General features: G+C 48.0%; 1 protein-coding gene across 1 annotated transcript in view; it reads left to right on the top strand.

The window, feature by feature from the left end:
* Positions 1-15297, top strand: part of LOC101542927 (WD repeat-containing protein on Y chromosome-like) — an 89071-nt gene extending 73774 nt beyond the window's left edge. The window contains exons 14-21 of the mRNA XM_055123996.1: positions 636-734; positions 1616-1674; positions 2268-2409; positions 4902-4941; positions 5551-5636; positions 6809-6972; positions 9292-9395; positions 14268-15297. Coding sequence (XP_054979971.1) covers positions 636-734; positions 1616-1674; positions 2268-2409; positions 4902-4941; positions 5551-5636; positions 6809-6972; positions 9292-9395; positions 14268-14475 — 902 coding nt within the window. The 3' untranslated portion in view covers positions 14476-15297. The remainder of the gene's footprint in view (positions 1-635; positions 735-1615; positions 1675-2267; positions 2410-4901; positions 4942-5550; positions 5637-6808; positions 6973-9291; positions 9396-14267) is intronic.
* Positions 15298-15669: the final 372 nt, after the last annotated feature.

Raw genomic sequence — 15669 nt, 5'->3', positions numbered from 1 at the left:
CTCAGAGACCACTCTTGGTAGGTTTGAGCGATCATATGGGGTGCTGATCATCAAATCTGGGTTGGTCGTGTGTAAGGCAAGTACCCTGCCTGCTCTACTATCACTCCAGCCCCCAATGACAGGATTTGTTATTATTAATTTTTAAACACTTTAAAATTTAATTGGAGTACTGTGATTTACCGTACTGTAAATGATGTTTTCTGGTATACAAAATTCCAACACTGGACCCCTCACCAGTGTACTCACCTCCATCCCCCACATTCCTTACACACACACACACACACACGCACACACACACACACACACAGTTTTGTGGCTCAGTTCTCCCATTGTTTAACTCTACAAAAATAACAAAATCCTGCAGTTTGCCACACATGGGCACATGTCGTGCACAGGACGACATGTCGTGCCCAGCCCCAGCTACACAAGCGCCTCCTCCAGTCCCAAGCATTGGTGAGTAGGGAGCCCTGGAGGCCCCTGAGCACCCGGGATCCCAGAGCACCACATCTTTGGTCTGAGCTCTGAAGACCCCTGTCTGCATAGCCACATACTCTGAGCACCACTCTAGCCCTCCCTCCCTAGAGCATGTAAGCAAGTGAATAAAACTATTTTCAGACCCTCTCCTTGGTCTCCAGGTTCCGACAGGAGCATTTCCTGCCTTGCCTTCTTAAAGACACGGGCAGTGTGTGACCGCAGTGCTGCTGCAGCTTCTCTGATGGCCAATGGGCCTCAAGGTAAGAACAGAGACTACCCTCGGTCCTTCTTTCCCTCGTGACACAGAACCTACATTCCGGTACCCCCTTGATGATGGGAAAGAAGGAGTTTGTTCAGGGTCTACAAAGCTGTGAAGATGGGAGACTCGTACCTCCCAGACCCATCTTCATCTCAGGTTGGGCCTGGGGGCTGAGGGCTAGTAGCCAAGAGAGGAAGTGAGTTAGAGAAAGTCTAGGTGGTGGCACTTCTGTCCCCAGGCCCTGGAAATGGCATCAGTGGTTCATGGATCCTTGGAGGAGGGTGTCTCTGCCTTAGAACACTAACAATTCTCTTTCAGGTGTCAGGGGCGGGGGGTACAAAGTCATTGTGGATCATTATTGCTGCATCTCCAAGAGACAGAGGAGTCCTTGGTCTGGGGCCTGGAAGTGTCCTTAGAGCATTTGCTTCCCCCTCCCCACATTCTACCCCTAACTGGGCCCTCTAGAGCATGAGAACAAACTGTTAGGATTGAGGAACAGGGCAAGCCCTAGGGTGATGAGTGGTTGTGAGACATGAGAGGAACAAGACAGAGTCTCTAAGGCTCACTTACTCTCAAGGCCCAGGCTGGGCTCTCACCTCAGTCCTGCCCAGAAGGGAGAGTCAGCTCCCCTCCCCCCAAATCAAACCTCCCACCCCTACTCATGCCCCTCTACAAGAGGTTCGGGGTATAGTGATCTAAGAGTATGTTGCCCAACTCTACCAATGAGAAGGCCTTTGCCAACATGTGTGGGTAGTTGTTATCTGCTAGAATACACCAGGAAGAGGAGGTGTTTGCTGGAATTGGAGGCTTCAATGCCTCTCATGGAGCCCCAAGATTTAACCCCACCCCCCACCTCCTCTGTCCTCCTAACTCTCTCCACAGGTTCCCTCACCTTCTGGAAATTGTCCAGTGGCACCTGTGCCCTTGCAGACTTCGCTCCTGTAAGTTGGGCAGGTGGTTGGTTGAACCTTCTGCATGTATGAGGGGAGTGGGTTGACACTAGCCTGATAAAGCAGCCCCACAGTTGTGCTGGGTAGTAGGCTCTGGCCTTCTTTATCTAAATGGCGGTGCTCCTTGGTTGGAATTAACACAGGCATGGTGACTAGTGCTTACTCAAAATGAAATAACAGCATTTCACTCACCATAAGCTAACAGGTAAGTCAGGTTTGAGTCCCTACAGTGTGTGATTGTGTGTGTGTGTTTGTACATGTGTGTGAGTCATGAGCCCTGGATATGTCTTTATAAAGAGTTGTTGTGTGCATGCGCGCGTGTATGTATATGTGTATGTGTGTAAGATGGGCCCTGGGTCTGTCTTTGTAAAGGACCCTTGGGTAGGTGTTTGTCTTTGTAAAGAGCTGATGTGCATGTGTGTGTATGTGTGTGTGAGTGATGTCTGTGAAAGATGGGCCCTGGGTGTGTCTTTGTAAAGACACACTTTGTAGTGTGTGTCTTTGATGTGTGTGTAAATATGTATGTATGTGTGTGTGTGTGTGTGTGTGTGTATGTTACTGGGCCTTGTGTACATATCTTTCAGTCTAAAAGCAAGGCCCGGGTCAGCAGCATTGTGGTGACAGCAGGAGACACACTCACTTTCGTGGCTGATCAGGATGGATTTGTGCACGTCTATGACATCCAGGGTTATGGCCTGCAGGGTGTGGAACTTCAGCCTCCCAAGAGTAAGCAGAGAACTCTTCTTTCACATTCCGGTGAACACCAGCCATCTACTTAACTTTCCTATTCTGGTGGTTTCAGTTAAACTGTACCTGTCAGAAGGGCACTTCTCTCTTTAAGAGCAGGATTAGAAGGGCCAGGGAAACAGTACAGTGGGCAGAGCAGTTGGCTTGCATGTGGCCAGCCGGGCAATGCTCAGCACCCCATATGGTCCCAAGCACGGCCATGAGTCATTGTTAAGCACAGAGCTAAGAGTATGTTCTGAGCACTACCTGATGTGACTTAAAGAAAACAAAACAAAACAAAACCCCCACACATTTAGAGAAAAATGATTTTCATCAATATTGTTTATTGTTTAACAAAGAAACAGGAATATGGGCTTGCTTACACTCTTAAATAGAGGGTAAATTGGTGCTGTGGTGTAAATGCAGTTTAGCTATATGCAGCTAAAAACTCTGAACCAGCAATTCAACTTCAAATATGACTGAAAGAAATCATAAACCTGAGCCCAAAGATATCATTGTGAGGTCGTAAATGAATGCATGGTTTATGAGAAGAAAATAGAACCTGAATGCAAGCCATAAGGAGAATTGATTAAATAAATAAGACACTGGAATATCATTTAGTGATTTGATAATGACACATATATTGAAGTGTATTCACAAGAGAAATATGATTTAAAAAAATGGTTAAACTAGGGGGCTGGAGCAATAGCACAGCAGGTAGGGCATTTGCCTTGGACAAGGCCAAACCGAGTTTGATTCCCAGCATCCCATATGGTCCCCTGAGCACCACCAGGAGTAATTCCTGAGTGCAGAGCCAGGAGTAACCCCTGAGCATCGCCAGGTGTGACCCAAAAAGAAAAAAATGGTTAAACTAAAAATCCAGCCAACCAAACAAGGTTATAGTGTGAATGTAATTCTGTAAAGCAAAGTAGTTGGAAGATTGACAGTCTGAAAAGCTTTGCATGGAATTTGTTTGAACAACCATTTTCTGTGTAGAATATTGTGATGTGGGGGTTGGAGTGATAGCACAGTGGGTAGGGCGTTTGTCTTGCAAGTGAGCAACCTGGGTTTGATTCCCAGCATCCCATATGGTGCCCCAGCACCACCAGGAGTAACTCCTGAGTGCAGAGCCAGGAGTAACCCCTGTGCATAACTGGGTGTGACCCAAAAAAGCAAAAAAAAAAAAAAAAAGGAATATTGTGATGTGTTTTCTCTTTTAAAACTTGTGTTTCCAACTTTTCTGCACACATAACGCTATAATAATAACAAAGATAAGTTAAAATGTTAAGACTTTACAATATTGATATTAAAAGTACTCATGTTTAGAAAAAAATCAATCAGCACTAATGAAGGATAAAGATTAACTTTCTGATTTGACCCCCAGCATTCCATATTGTCTCCCAAGCCCCTCTAGGAGTGACTCCTGAGTCTAGAGCCAGGTTTAACCCCTGAGCATCACCAGGTGCTCCCGCCCCCCACAACAAAGCAGCAATTTCTCTGACCTCCTCTACCACCTAACTTCCTGTTTCCGAGTCCTAGTAATACTATTAATACATTTTAGTGTCCTTTCAGAAAGTTTAATATATTGTGCGTAAGTAATCTATATATGCATATATGTACATACACACAGTACATAATGTCCAGGTCATGTTTTTCTAAATATTCATATTAGTATGTTTAGCTCCATTTGACATATTTAAATGACTAAAATTTTATAAAGCACAATTTTGTAAAGGTCAGTTATAGGCAAATCTACACATACTTCCCTTTAGCTACCTGTCCTGTCCTACCACAGAAATTTGAGACTCATTTTAGAAAAACCTGAATTTGGAAGTAGGAGTGATATGCCTTGTATTGGTCTTTATTGCAGGTACTGAAAAGTATAGCTATTTTAAAAGGCACGTTTTACTGGGGTCAGACTGATAGTATATCAGATAGGGCATTTTCCTTGCATGTGTCCCACCCAGGTTGATACCTGGTGCCCCATATGATTCTCCAAGCACCACCAAAAATGATCCCTGGTGTAAAGTAGAAGGCATTTTAATTGACATTGGTTAATGTCAATTAAAAATATATATAAGTACACACACACACACACACACACACACAAAGACACACAGACACAAAGTGATCCCTAAGCACAGAGCCAGGAGTGAGTCCTGAGAACTGCCAAGTGTGGCCCCAAAACAAAACCAGACAAATGAGTATTTTTAATTATTTACCGACTCATGCATGTTTATAAACTCTGAAAGAGGTATAGTGGCAGCACCATTCATACATCCCAGTTTCTGTCCAGACCTGACACAAACTTTCACCAGCGATTGGTGCTTCATGAGGACTAGTCAACTGTTGTGGAAGATCAAAGATTTGCAAGATCTTTCCCCACTAAACACACACTCAGCCTGCTGGCCCTGTCCTGTAGGATCCAGCATCAGCACTGTGGTGGTGTTTATGTCACCACCTACACAGATGCATTCTTTCCTTTGATCTAGATGTGACCTTTTGGCGGTCCCATACCACCACAGTGACCAGGTGAGTACCACTCGTTTTAGAATTCAAAAATGTCTAAGAGAGCTGTGACACTGTCTACCTTTAATCAAACCAATCCTCCCAGAAGCCTTCTGGATGAGTCAAGAGGAAGTGTTACAGTTCTGTAGTTGCTGGAAAAGGAAAGAATTCAGTTTCCATTGCTTGTACAGAATAAAGAGATGGAATGCTTTTGTTTTTCTTGGAAGAGGATGATATTTTCCTCAAATTGTCCCAGTTCTTGGGGTTTGTTAGGAAGCTTGGTAAGTTCAACATGGTTTATACTGGAATCACAATGTGTCAGTACTTAGGGCAGCGGGCAGCACCTGAAGTTGCACCAGATGTTTTTTTCCAACCTCTTGATCTTTTTTTCCAACCCATCATCTGTAAGATAATTTTCAGAATATCTTGTTTGATGTCTCGGGGCTGGACCTGGGGAACTTGGAGGAAGTGTGGGGTGAAAACTCAGAAAAGGAAGAGAGTGCCAGAAACAATTCAGGCACCTTGCCTGGCTCTACATCTTATTTTAATTAGCTGGGTATAGCTGAACTAACACAGTGTCCTTTCCATGCTAGAGTCACCTTTTCCCTCTCCCCTCCCATTTTATGTCCTTAGTTTGGAGCTGATAGAGGAGAAGTTTCTGCTGTCAGCCTCCCTGGACCACACTGTTCGCCTTTGGAGCACGGCTGGGGAATACATAGGTGAGGACCCCCTCAGGCGCACAGCAGGGGCCTCTGATGTGCCACCACTGAATGGAGGATTAATTCTTTGCAGCAAAGTGTCTCGTTCTGCTCAGGATGATGCCACAGAATGCAAGGGGCTGGGCAGCATAAGCAACAGAGCTGTATCTCAGCTCTGAGAGGAGGGTCAGCACTCTTCCTGGCCTCAGACAGCTGCCTCACATGATAGAGGGAGACAGAGAGACAGACAGAGAGACAGACAGACAGCATACACTCTGGTGTCCCTTCTGCAGGGACTCTATTTTCTTACTTCCACTAGGGCCTTATCTCTGATTACAGACCCATGTGGGTGGAGCTTCAACATAGGATGAGGAAAGGTGAGATTTGACAGTGCCTTCACGTTATCTGACTGTGACAAAATTAGCAAAGTGAAGAGCGTTTACTTTGGAAAGAAAACATAACTGAACTAAAAGCAGAGAGTTTGCTCAGGGAATGTGTGATCACAGGATCATGTCTTGGAGGATCAACTCAGGGCTGGGCTAGAGGAGATGCTTAGTGAGGAAAGACCTGTCAGCACGGGCTGCAGTGGTGCGATGAGCCCATTGCTCAGAAAGCCTGGGTACCTGCGTCAACAGCTTCTCTCTCCCCCTAGTTGATACTTCAATTTAATTTATCCTGAAAGGTTTTAGTTTATAATTGAGTAACTTATGCAGCAATGTTATGAACTCATGCACAGCCAACTGCCATGGAATCTTTTCTTCTTTTTCTTTTCATCCCTCTTTTCTCATATATTCCCTTCCCTTTCCTTCGTTCCTTCCTTCCTTCTTTCATCATTCACTCCTCCCTCCCTCCCTCCCTCCATCCCTTCCTCCCTCCCTCCCTCCCTCCCTCCCTCCGTCCTTCTCTCTCTCTCTCTCTCTTTCTCTCTTTCTCTCTCCCCCTACTTTCTTTCTTCCTTCCTTCTTTCTGTGCTGGGGGTCAAACCCAGGGCCTCACACATGCTAGGCTACCACTGAATCACACCCTTTACCCTGAAATTGTTTCAGACATAACTTCAGAAGCAGAGTTAAATCTGATTGTGCTGACCTAGAAAAGACTCTGGAATCCTAATCTTAGCTATAGGCTCTGCTCTGATTAGCAGGGTTATTTCCATCCTACGCTTATTGTTTATTGATGATTCTCTCTTCTTCCAGGGACCTTTGGGCAAAGTGACCCCTGGGATATCTTCACTCCTGATTCCTGGAGCCACCCCAGAGTGCCCTGTGAAATTCTGACAGCAGCTCAGAGCAAGCCTGTTGAGCAAACACTGGAAGGAGAGGTTTCTGCTGTGTGCACAGGAAAGGAGGAGAGAGGAAAGGTAGTACAGGGAAAATCCAGGGCTGATGGGAGTGTGCAAACATCCAATTCATCTCTACCAATGAGCAGCTTCCAAGCAGATCAGGTTTGAATACAAACTATCACCTGGAATGAGTCAAGGCATGAGCCTAAAAACCAAGTAAACATGGCAGGTTGGAGGTGGAGTCAGGGAGCAAATGTGTCGGCCGGGATCTGTGAGGGGGATGGATCTCATCACCCAAAGTCATTTAACTTTCTCCTTTTAACCAGCCAATAGGCTGTTAGGGACTGTTCATGACCTCAGAACAAAAGAGACAGCCCTATTCTCAATGCAGCTGTCACCTCTAAGAGAGACACACAGAGAATGCTCATCCCACAGCGTACACTCGCTGCCAAAAACTACACCGACAAGCCAGGCTTCCTTTCAGTGTGCGCAGCGAAGGAATGATGGGTTTTGTGCCTGCGTCTGTGAAAGTTTAAGTCAGAGCAGAGATTCTGAGAAGGCCTTGGTCGATGCAACCTTGATTTAGAGCTCGGTAAAAGATATGGATTTCCAAGAAATGCTTGCCCTTTAATAAATTGAAAAGAAGGTCATTTCATGAGCTATTGCTCACTGGCTACGTTACAACTCCAAAAGCAGGACACCTGCTCTGCGGGCGAAATAATGCGCCGGAGCTTTTTCTCTGGCAGTCTGCTAGAATACTGATCACATGCACAACCTCGCCCCCAACTTCTGGGCGGAGAACCACACGTGTGCAGAGAGGGAACAAAGGAGTGGGCAGGCACAGAGGATGCGAAGCTTCTGTCCTGTTGGAGGCCCCTCACACTCACGTGTGCTCTCCTAAGTGCTGCCAAGGTTACGAGGAGGTGCCCTGAGACGCTTGGGACATGCAGAACAAATCTCCCGGCCTATGGAGAGAATATATAATCATTTCCATGTGCATTTGACATGGTGGAAATAAATGAGCTCATTAATTTTGAAAGGCCCATAATTTGGAAAACAAAAGCCCAGGAGATGTGGAGGAAGGAAAAGGGCCCATGGGGGAATGTGCTGCCTGCAAACGCTACTCCAGGGCTCAGGGCAGGGAAGTCAGATGGCAAGTTCATTCGTAGGAAGGAAGGAGCAGGAGCCGGAAGCTGGAAACCAGCAGAAGGTGGAGACAAGAGGATGGGAGCTGGGGAGAAAGAGGGAGAGAAGACAAGGGGGACAGGGAGAATGACAGAGAGGGAGAGAGAAGGGGAAGGGAAGAGTGACCAGAGAGATAGTTCTGCAGGTAGGGCACTGTTTTTGCACATGGCTAGCCCAAGTTTAATCTCTAGCACCCCATATGATCCCCTCAAGCACCACCAGGAGTGATCCCTGAATACGGAGCCAGGAATAAGTTCTAAGCATCACCAGGTGAGAAGCCCACACACACACTAAAGGAGAATGGAAGAGGGAGAGGAGAGGAAGGGAGATCAGGAGGAGGAGAAGAGACAGGAAGTGAGAGGAAGGATGAAGAGGAGGGAAAAGAGGAAAGGACAGGAAATAAAGGAGGGTGAATAGGAGAGGAAGGGTACTCAATACAGCAAAATCAGAAGACACGTGCCTCCATGAGCTTTGCTGTTCTGGGCTGAAGGAGTGCGAGGCAATTAGGCTTCAGAGAGACACAGCCTACTGTGTAAGGAAACCATTTGGTGTTTTTTCATTCGCAGTTCTGTCCAATTTGTCTGCAAGTTACTCAGGAACAGTCTAATTCTTTCTAGTGTACACACACACACACACACACACACACACACACACACACACACACACACACCCCTGAGCTTTTGCAGAGAGTATGTATCTGGGCCACTTGTGGGCATCCCACTGGAAAATCACACAAAAGGGTTTGTAACCCAGTCTGTGACTTAGGGCTCCCCTTATCCTCCTCTCAAGCTCCCCCTCATTAGGTGGGTGACCTCTGCCCATCAAAGAAATAAGACATGAGGATTGGCTGCTCCTGACATTTCATTCCTGTCCTGAGAACGCAAATTCCTCTGAATGTCAATCTTGCCAAATTGAGCCTACTGTTTGGATTTGATTCTTCCAGGATAATAGTATCAGACATAATCACCACTGAACTCAGGGGCCACCCAGCAGAAAACCTGTCTCCTGGAAAGCACTGCTTCAGTGCTGCTCATTTCAAAATTGAGGGAAAGTTCAGGGGGCTGGGGGCAGGGGGTGTCTTCACCTCTGACAGATTTAGCCAGCCTGGATCTCTTGCCAACACACAAACTCCATTTGACTCACAGTGATCCATGTTCCCTGTCATCAGTGTGACTGGAGATCCCATTTCCCACCTTCCCCCTCCTCTTGTAGCCTGAGAAGATCTCAAACCCCCTAGAAGATGCCACGGCCACAGCGGAAGCTGAAAGGAGAGGAGACCCGCACCCACACCGCTGGCCTGCACCATGCAGTAGCAGGTCAGCTGAAAAGAAACACCCAGACTGGGCTGGCATGATAGAACAGCGGGGAGGGTGTTTGCTTTGCATGTGGCCAACCCAGTTTCATCCCTGGCATCCTATATGTTGCCACGAGCACTGCCAGGAGTGATTCCTGAATGCAGAGCCAGGAGTAACCCCAGGAGTAACCACTGGACGAAACAACAACAAAAAAAAAACACAAAACAAAAACAACAAAAAAGAAAACACCCAGTTTGGGGTGGGGGTCTCTCCTGGATAAGACAGCCTTCCCAGCCTTTCCCCAGACTACTCTGTCACCTGCAGGAATCCCCTATCCCAACCAGTTAGTGTAAGCAAGTCCCAGGTCAAACCTCACAGTTTAATCCTACTCTCGTGACCCAGGGTGCTTTAAGGCATCCCACCCTCTGGTCTTTGTATGTGGGGTCTCCTCTGGTTTTGTGCCTCCACCTTCATGGCTGACATAGCTGCCACAAGGCTCCTTGGGGTGGGTGGCCCAGCTGTTCTCTACAGGAGCCCTGTGCAGTCACTCTGACTCCCAAGAAGCTGGGGGGGGCACACCATGGAAGTCCCAGGGACAGGAACACCTGGGGGCTATGCGTTCCCCAGTCTCTTCACACCAGACTTGACTGGATTCTGCAGGAAGTGTGATGAAGGCAGGTGAGTGACATCCCTGTCAGGACTCCCGAAGACCCTGTCCTCACGGCAGTCTTCTTGGGTTTCATCTCAAGAGGCCCAAGGAACAGAGTTTTCATGTTCTCTGCTGTTCCCCTCATCATGGGCATTAGGGCTGAGCCACAGGGCCAGCAGAGAGATACATCACCCCAATCTTCCCTGTCCCTTGGCGTAGCTGCTTCCTGGCCACCAAGGGCCACAAAGCTCCGTAGGGCATCTGCTCCCCCATCTGAGCCCCAGATACTCTATTTGTGGTCACTTTATGGCTCATACAGCTGCTGGGTTTCCCACCGCATGCCCGCAGCATGCAGAAACAGAAACAGGGATCAGGGCCTTGCAGCCAGATCAGCTCCTGCAATGGACTAGTCCCTGAGGTTTTGTCCAGTTCTGCTTGCATCTGTCTCATTAGTATCAGAGCCACCTCCAGCTTCAAGAAAAACTGGGGGTTGTGTAGCTAAAGAGGGAGGAAGGGTTGGGAGTGGGGTGGGGGAGCTATAACCAGCAATTGCCGACCAAGTAAGTCAGAGTGAAATGCTTGAGATGGTGTCAGGATAGAGGGTGTCACACACAGAAACACCATCCATCCTGTGTGGTCATGCCAGGAGATACCATCCAGAGTCAGCTCAGGAGAGCCGTGAGCTTCTTCAAAGCTGACACAGATTTGACAATGATCACAGAGCTGTCTTGGAAAAGAGAGTGACCTGTTAAATGTTCAAGTCATTAAACTTCCTGTTTGGAGGCCAAAGCATTCTTTGCATTCAGGAGGCCTAGGTGTGAGCCTCGGTGTGACCCCCCCACACCCCAACCCCCAGAACACAGGACCATGAGCACATTTTATTTCCTTCCATTGTGTACCAGAGAGATAGATGATACAGTGCTTTCAGTGCTTGCCTCGCATGTGGCAGATGTTGGTTCAATTCTTGGCACCATGAAAGATCCCCCGAACACCATCAGGAGAAAACCCTGAGTGCACAGCCAAGAATAGCCCCTGAGTACCATCAAGTATAAGCCCCCCATATACCCACCCCCTCCAAGTAAAATATATAAAACCTCCAGTTCATATGCCTAGAGATCACCTGGGTGCTTTTGTAAGCCAAAAAGATGGTGAATGTGGCAAGTGGGGGTGTGAGAGACGAAGGGGATGGCCCCTCCGTCCCCATGAATTTGAGGGCCATGCCCTCAGCCTCTTCTGTCAGCTCTCACGGGCCTGCTGAGGGGACCTGCCGCTCTCCTCAGGCTCAGGTGTACTTAGACTGGGCCGCGCAGACAGCACATATTCACTGCCTGCAGCTTTGGGCGTCCCACCCAACTCTGGACAAGGGGCTCCCACCAGGCTGGGGGTTGAGGTTGGGGATGGGGTTTTCTCTGTCCTGACAGTGTAAAGAGACAATGATTTTCAAATATGCAGAGCTCCCAAACGTAATTAGTTTACTGCCCCCTCTTAGGGGGAAAAATAAATCACTCTGCAGCACCGCTGGAAACATACCTTTATCCCCCACTAATATTTCTTTTCCTTTAAAATTAAAAAAAAATTTTAACTCTTCAATATGGTTTACAAAACTGTTATTAGTGAGGTTTCATACATGAAACATTCTAGCATCATATCCTCCTCCAGAAGGTTCACCTCCCTCCACTGCCACTGTCATTTTCCGCCCCCCACAGCCTCCCCGGTAAGCCTCCTGCTGAAGACCAGTTCTCAGTTTCTGTTGCCTTCAGGCATCTGCTATTTACTTGCTGTTTCTTCATAACTTGTATGTGAGAGAGATGATCCTGTGTCTGTCCCTTTGCTGACTTCATTCCGCACGATACTCTCCAGATCCACCCACGTAGCGGTAAAGCCTCTCACCCTAGCCCTAAGGACCCCACCCTCGTGTCTTCACTGACCCTGATCACCCCCTAGAGGCTCTGCCTTCAAATACCATCACAGGGGCTGTAGGACCCCAACACTTGAGTTTGGGGAATGCAATCTAATCCATAAAACTGAAACTGCTGGGGGGTGTGAGGGAGGAACAGGCTTTCCCACAGCCTAAGCAAGACCCCAGCGGGCAGGGCAGAAGGAGGCCACCCTGGAGAGAGGAGGGTGTGCGCATGTGCGCATACTTGCCTGCATCAACCCGGTTACCCAGGCAGCGAGGTGGCGGGAACTCAGAGCTGGCCTGGATTCTCCACCTGCCTTTGGCAGAATGAGGGAACTGTGAAGTGAGAGCTGTGATTCAGGAGGAAAGACGTTGAAGGGCAGCTGCTTAGCAGATCCCCCTCAACACATTGGTTCAACACCAGTGGTCATTGACTTAATTATAGATTTTATGTATTTCATAAGACAGGGAAATTCTGAAATAATGCATACATTCTATTAACATCTTCTTTCAACTGGCAGCAGTCAAGTCTACTTTCATTTCCTAATCTTTTGGTGAAGGGTCAAAGTTTTATCTTCAAGTAAGAGACCAGCTTGAACACTTGTCTTCCAAAAATAATTATCTATGAATTTCAGTTTCTGTTTTTTTGGGGGGGTGTGTGTGTCTTGTGGGGAACACCCAGCATATGCCAACATATGGTGGCAGGGATGGAACCCAGGGCTCGTGCATACGAACACACATTCCAAGCCTCGGAGCCTCTTTCCCACCTCCTGCCTTTTCTGTTGAAGCAGAGCAAACCCTGAAAGATGTTTGAGAAGCAATGTGAGTGCAATTGCCTGCTGGAATTGCTAACGGTCCCCCTCCCCCCACCCTGACGGTTGTCTCTACTCTCTTTGATTCCATTCCACCATTTATCTAGTCCTCTCCAAGTCTTCCTCTTAGTTTTCATAGGTTTTTTTTCACACTAATTTCCTCCACTGTAGTTGACTTTCAATAATTAGAAAACAACAATAAAATGTGCAGCTGGCACAGGGGTGTGGGAACAACTAGAAGATTCTCAACCCCCTTGGATGTTGGAAGCCTGTAGTTATCTACTGGTACAAACACTTAGAGGGGCTCGGCAGGGGGCTTTCGGGGTACCAGCCTCGGGGGACCTGTGAGCAACAAGAATTGGCTAGAAATTATGTCAGCCTCTCCCAGGACAGCAAGTCTGAGAACAGGGAGAGGATGTGCAAGGGAGGAAGGCGATGAGTGTATGATCACTCACCCACATCCCTTCTGCAGGCAGCCTCACCCACACGGCGTGGAGGTGGAGGGCAGCCTTCACAAACAGGGAGTCTCTTACTCAGCATCCAAAGTGGGGCGCGGCTCTTCTCCCCCGCCCCACCCCTGTCACTGACATTTAGGTAGAGAATTACTAAACATCCCAGGTTTTATTTGAGCAGTGGCCCTGGAAATGTGCTATTTGTTTTCTCTGCTACAGAGAACAGGAGACTTGGGGAGGACCTGGGATTTGCCCGAAGTCAAACTCTGGTCAGTGGTCAGGCAGGAACAAGTTCCCACCACTCTGCAGTGAACAGGCCCTGAATAGAGATGGGGTTTTCTTTGTTGTCTTTCCTTGTTTTGGTTTATTGTACATACCCAGCCGTGCTCAGGGCTTACACCTGGATCTATGCTCTATTTCCAGAGACCCTAAGTTGTGCTGGAAAGAATCAGGAGAGATGGGGAGGGGGACAAGTACTAGGCAAATGCACAGGTGCCTTAAGCCCTACATTATGTGGCCTGAGAAGGACTTTTATCTGAGCCTAGGAAGAAAGGAGTAGCTTGAAGATGCTCTGATTCTAGGAATTATTGGCAATGGGCAGATTCTTCAGGAATCAAACATCCTCCCTCTAATACAGTCTTAAGACAAATGTCATGTTACATGGCTCTTACCTATAACTGGTAATTAAAGAGGTGGGTAAGTGGGAGGAGAGGGAGAGATTGAGAAGAAGGGGAAGCAGGAGAGAAAGAGAGGGGGGCAGGCACAAGGTAAGACCCCTAGTAGAGAGAGCAGGGGGGCCATCTGGGAACCGTGGGTACTTCCAAATACCTGGCATAGGGTTGAAAGGAGAGGGTGAGGGTGAAAATGAGGAGCCTCAAAGGGAAGGAACTTGAGGGTGATGTTGACAGCTGTGAGAAGTTCAGAAATAGAGTTGGTGACAGGGGATCACGTGAATGGATCAATTCAGCTCTGTTCTCACCAGGGGCAAACGTGCTTGATTAGGGGACCTATGTCTCAGCAGGAGGCGTGGGGAGCATCCAGGTGCTCAGAACCTCTTCATTCACTCAGCTTTGCCTTTAGGCTGCTGCTGGAACGGAGCCTGCCTTCTCTGGGATCACCGGGGCATGCATGGCCCAGCATTTACCAGGCCCTTCGCTGCCACGAGCTCGCCTGCGTGTCCATGCTCAGAGAGAAGCCGGATCTGTCTGTCATTGGATCAGATTTGTTTAGTTTCAACATTCTGACACAGGAAAAGGAAGGAAGTGAAACCACCCTGACAGAGGGCTGATGGGAGCTCAGGTCCCCGCTGTGAGTTCTGGAGACACTAGGTTCTGTCATCTTCTCTTGGCCATTCTTCTTCTGGATTCGTCAGGGATTAACCCACTGAGATTCAGCTTGGCCCAACGGGGTCGTGAAGAATAAAGCAAAAACCAAAGCACGCTAGTAGATAGGAGGCACAGGGGAGATGAGTGCTCCGGAAGTAATAGAAACAAGATGGGATATAAGGAAGTTGCTGTCACTAATTCTAAAGACAAAAGCATTATGGCTGGACCCACTTTGTGGACTCAGAACTGATAAGATTCTAGCTGGTGGCAACTCAGACCAGAGAAGGCTTGACCCCACTGGAGAGAGGAACAAAGGATTGTTGTAAGGACATGAATGTGGACACCAAAAGTTTCACTCTTCCCCCTTGACAATGTCATAGCAACACTTGTTTTTTCCCTTTGGCTTTTTGGGTTACTCCTGGCTCTTCACTGAGGAATTACTCCTGGTGATGCTCGGGGGACCATGTGGAACTCCAGGGATCAAACCCAAGTCGACTGCATGCAAAGCAAATGCCCTACCCACTATTGCTCTGGCCCAAGCTACAGACTTTTATCTAGGTAGAAAGCCCGACATAGGGCAGCTTGGGAGGAAACCTATAAAATCAACTCTGCAAAGGCAAGCAGGCAGCATCCCCATGGTGGGAGCAAGGTGGGATTGGGGGGTTGCATTCCACCTGAGATGTGGAACCTCAGCTCTCTCCCCACTGGAGATGCCCATGTTCTCTCTTGAATGTGTTGGTTATTTTTTTCTTTCCTTCCTCATAATCTTTAAATAAAATCATTTTACTTCAGTCCTCATCTCCCCTGAATTCTTTCCTGTGAGGGAAGGTGACAGACCTGGCTGAGATTTAAGACTAAATTTCCCTTTTCTGCAAAGAGCATTTCTTCACTGCAGCCTGAATCCACAGGTCCTGGGGAAATGGGGTGGGAAGGGTCAATCTCCACACCTGGCAAGACAAGTGGAACCCAGGCGTGGTTTGATGACCACCTCCTGCAGCTGGGGAGAGGTGAGATCTGCATCATCACAGACTCATCAGTCCTAGGTTTCCCGAGGCACTTCCTGGGGCTACCACAATGGTAGAGGGAAGTGGTGAACGCCCTTCTCCACCCTTCAGGAGGCTGCCTCCTTCCCCCTCCCCACTTCACATGTCACCTGG

Source organism: Sorex araneus, chromosome 1, assembly GCF_027595985.1.
Source record: "Sorex araneus isolate mSorAra2 chromosome 1, mSorAra2.pri, whole genome shotgun sequence".
Classification (NCBI taxonomy): Eukaryota; Metazoa; Chordata; class Mammalia; order Eulipotyphla; family Soricidae; genus Sorex; species Sorex araneus.
This window is presented reverse-complemented; position numbering and strand designations above follow the sequence as displayed.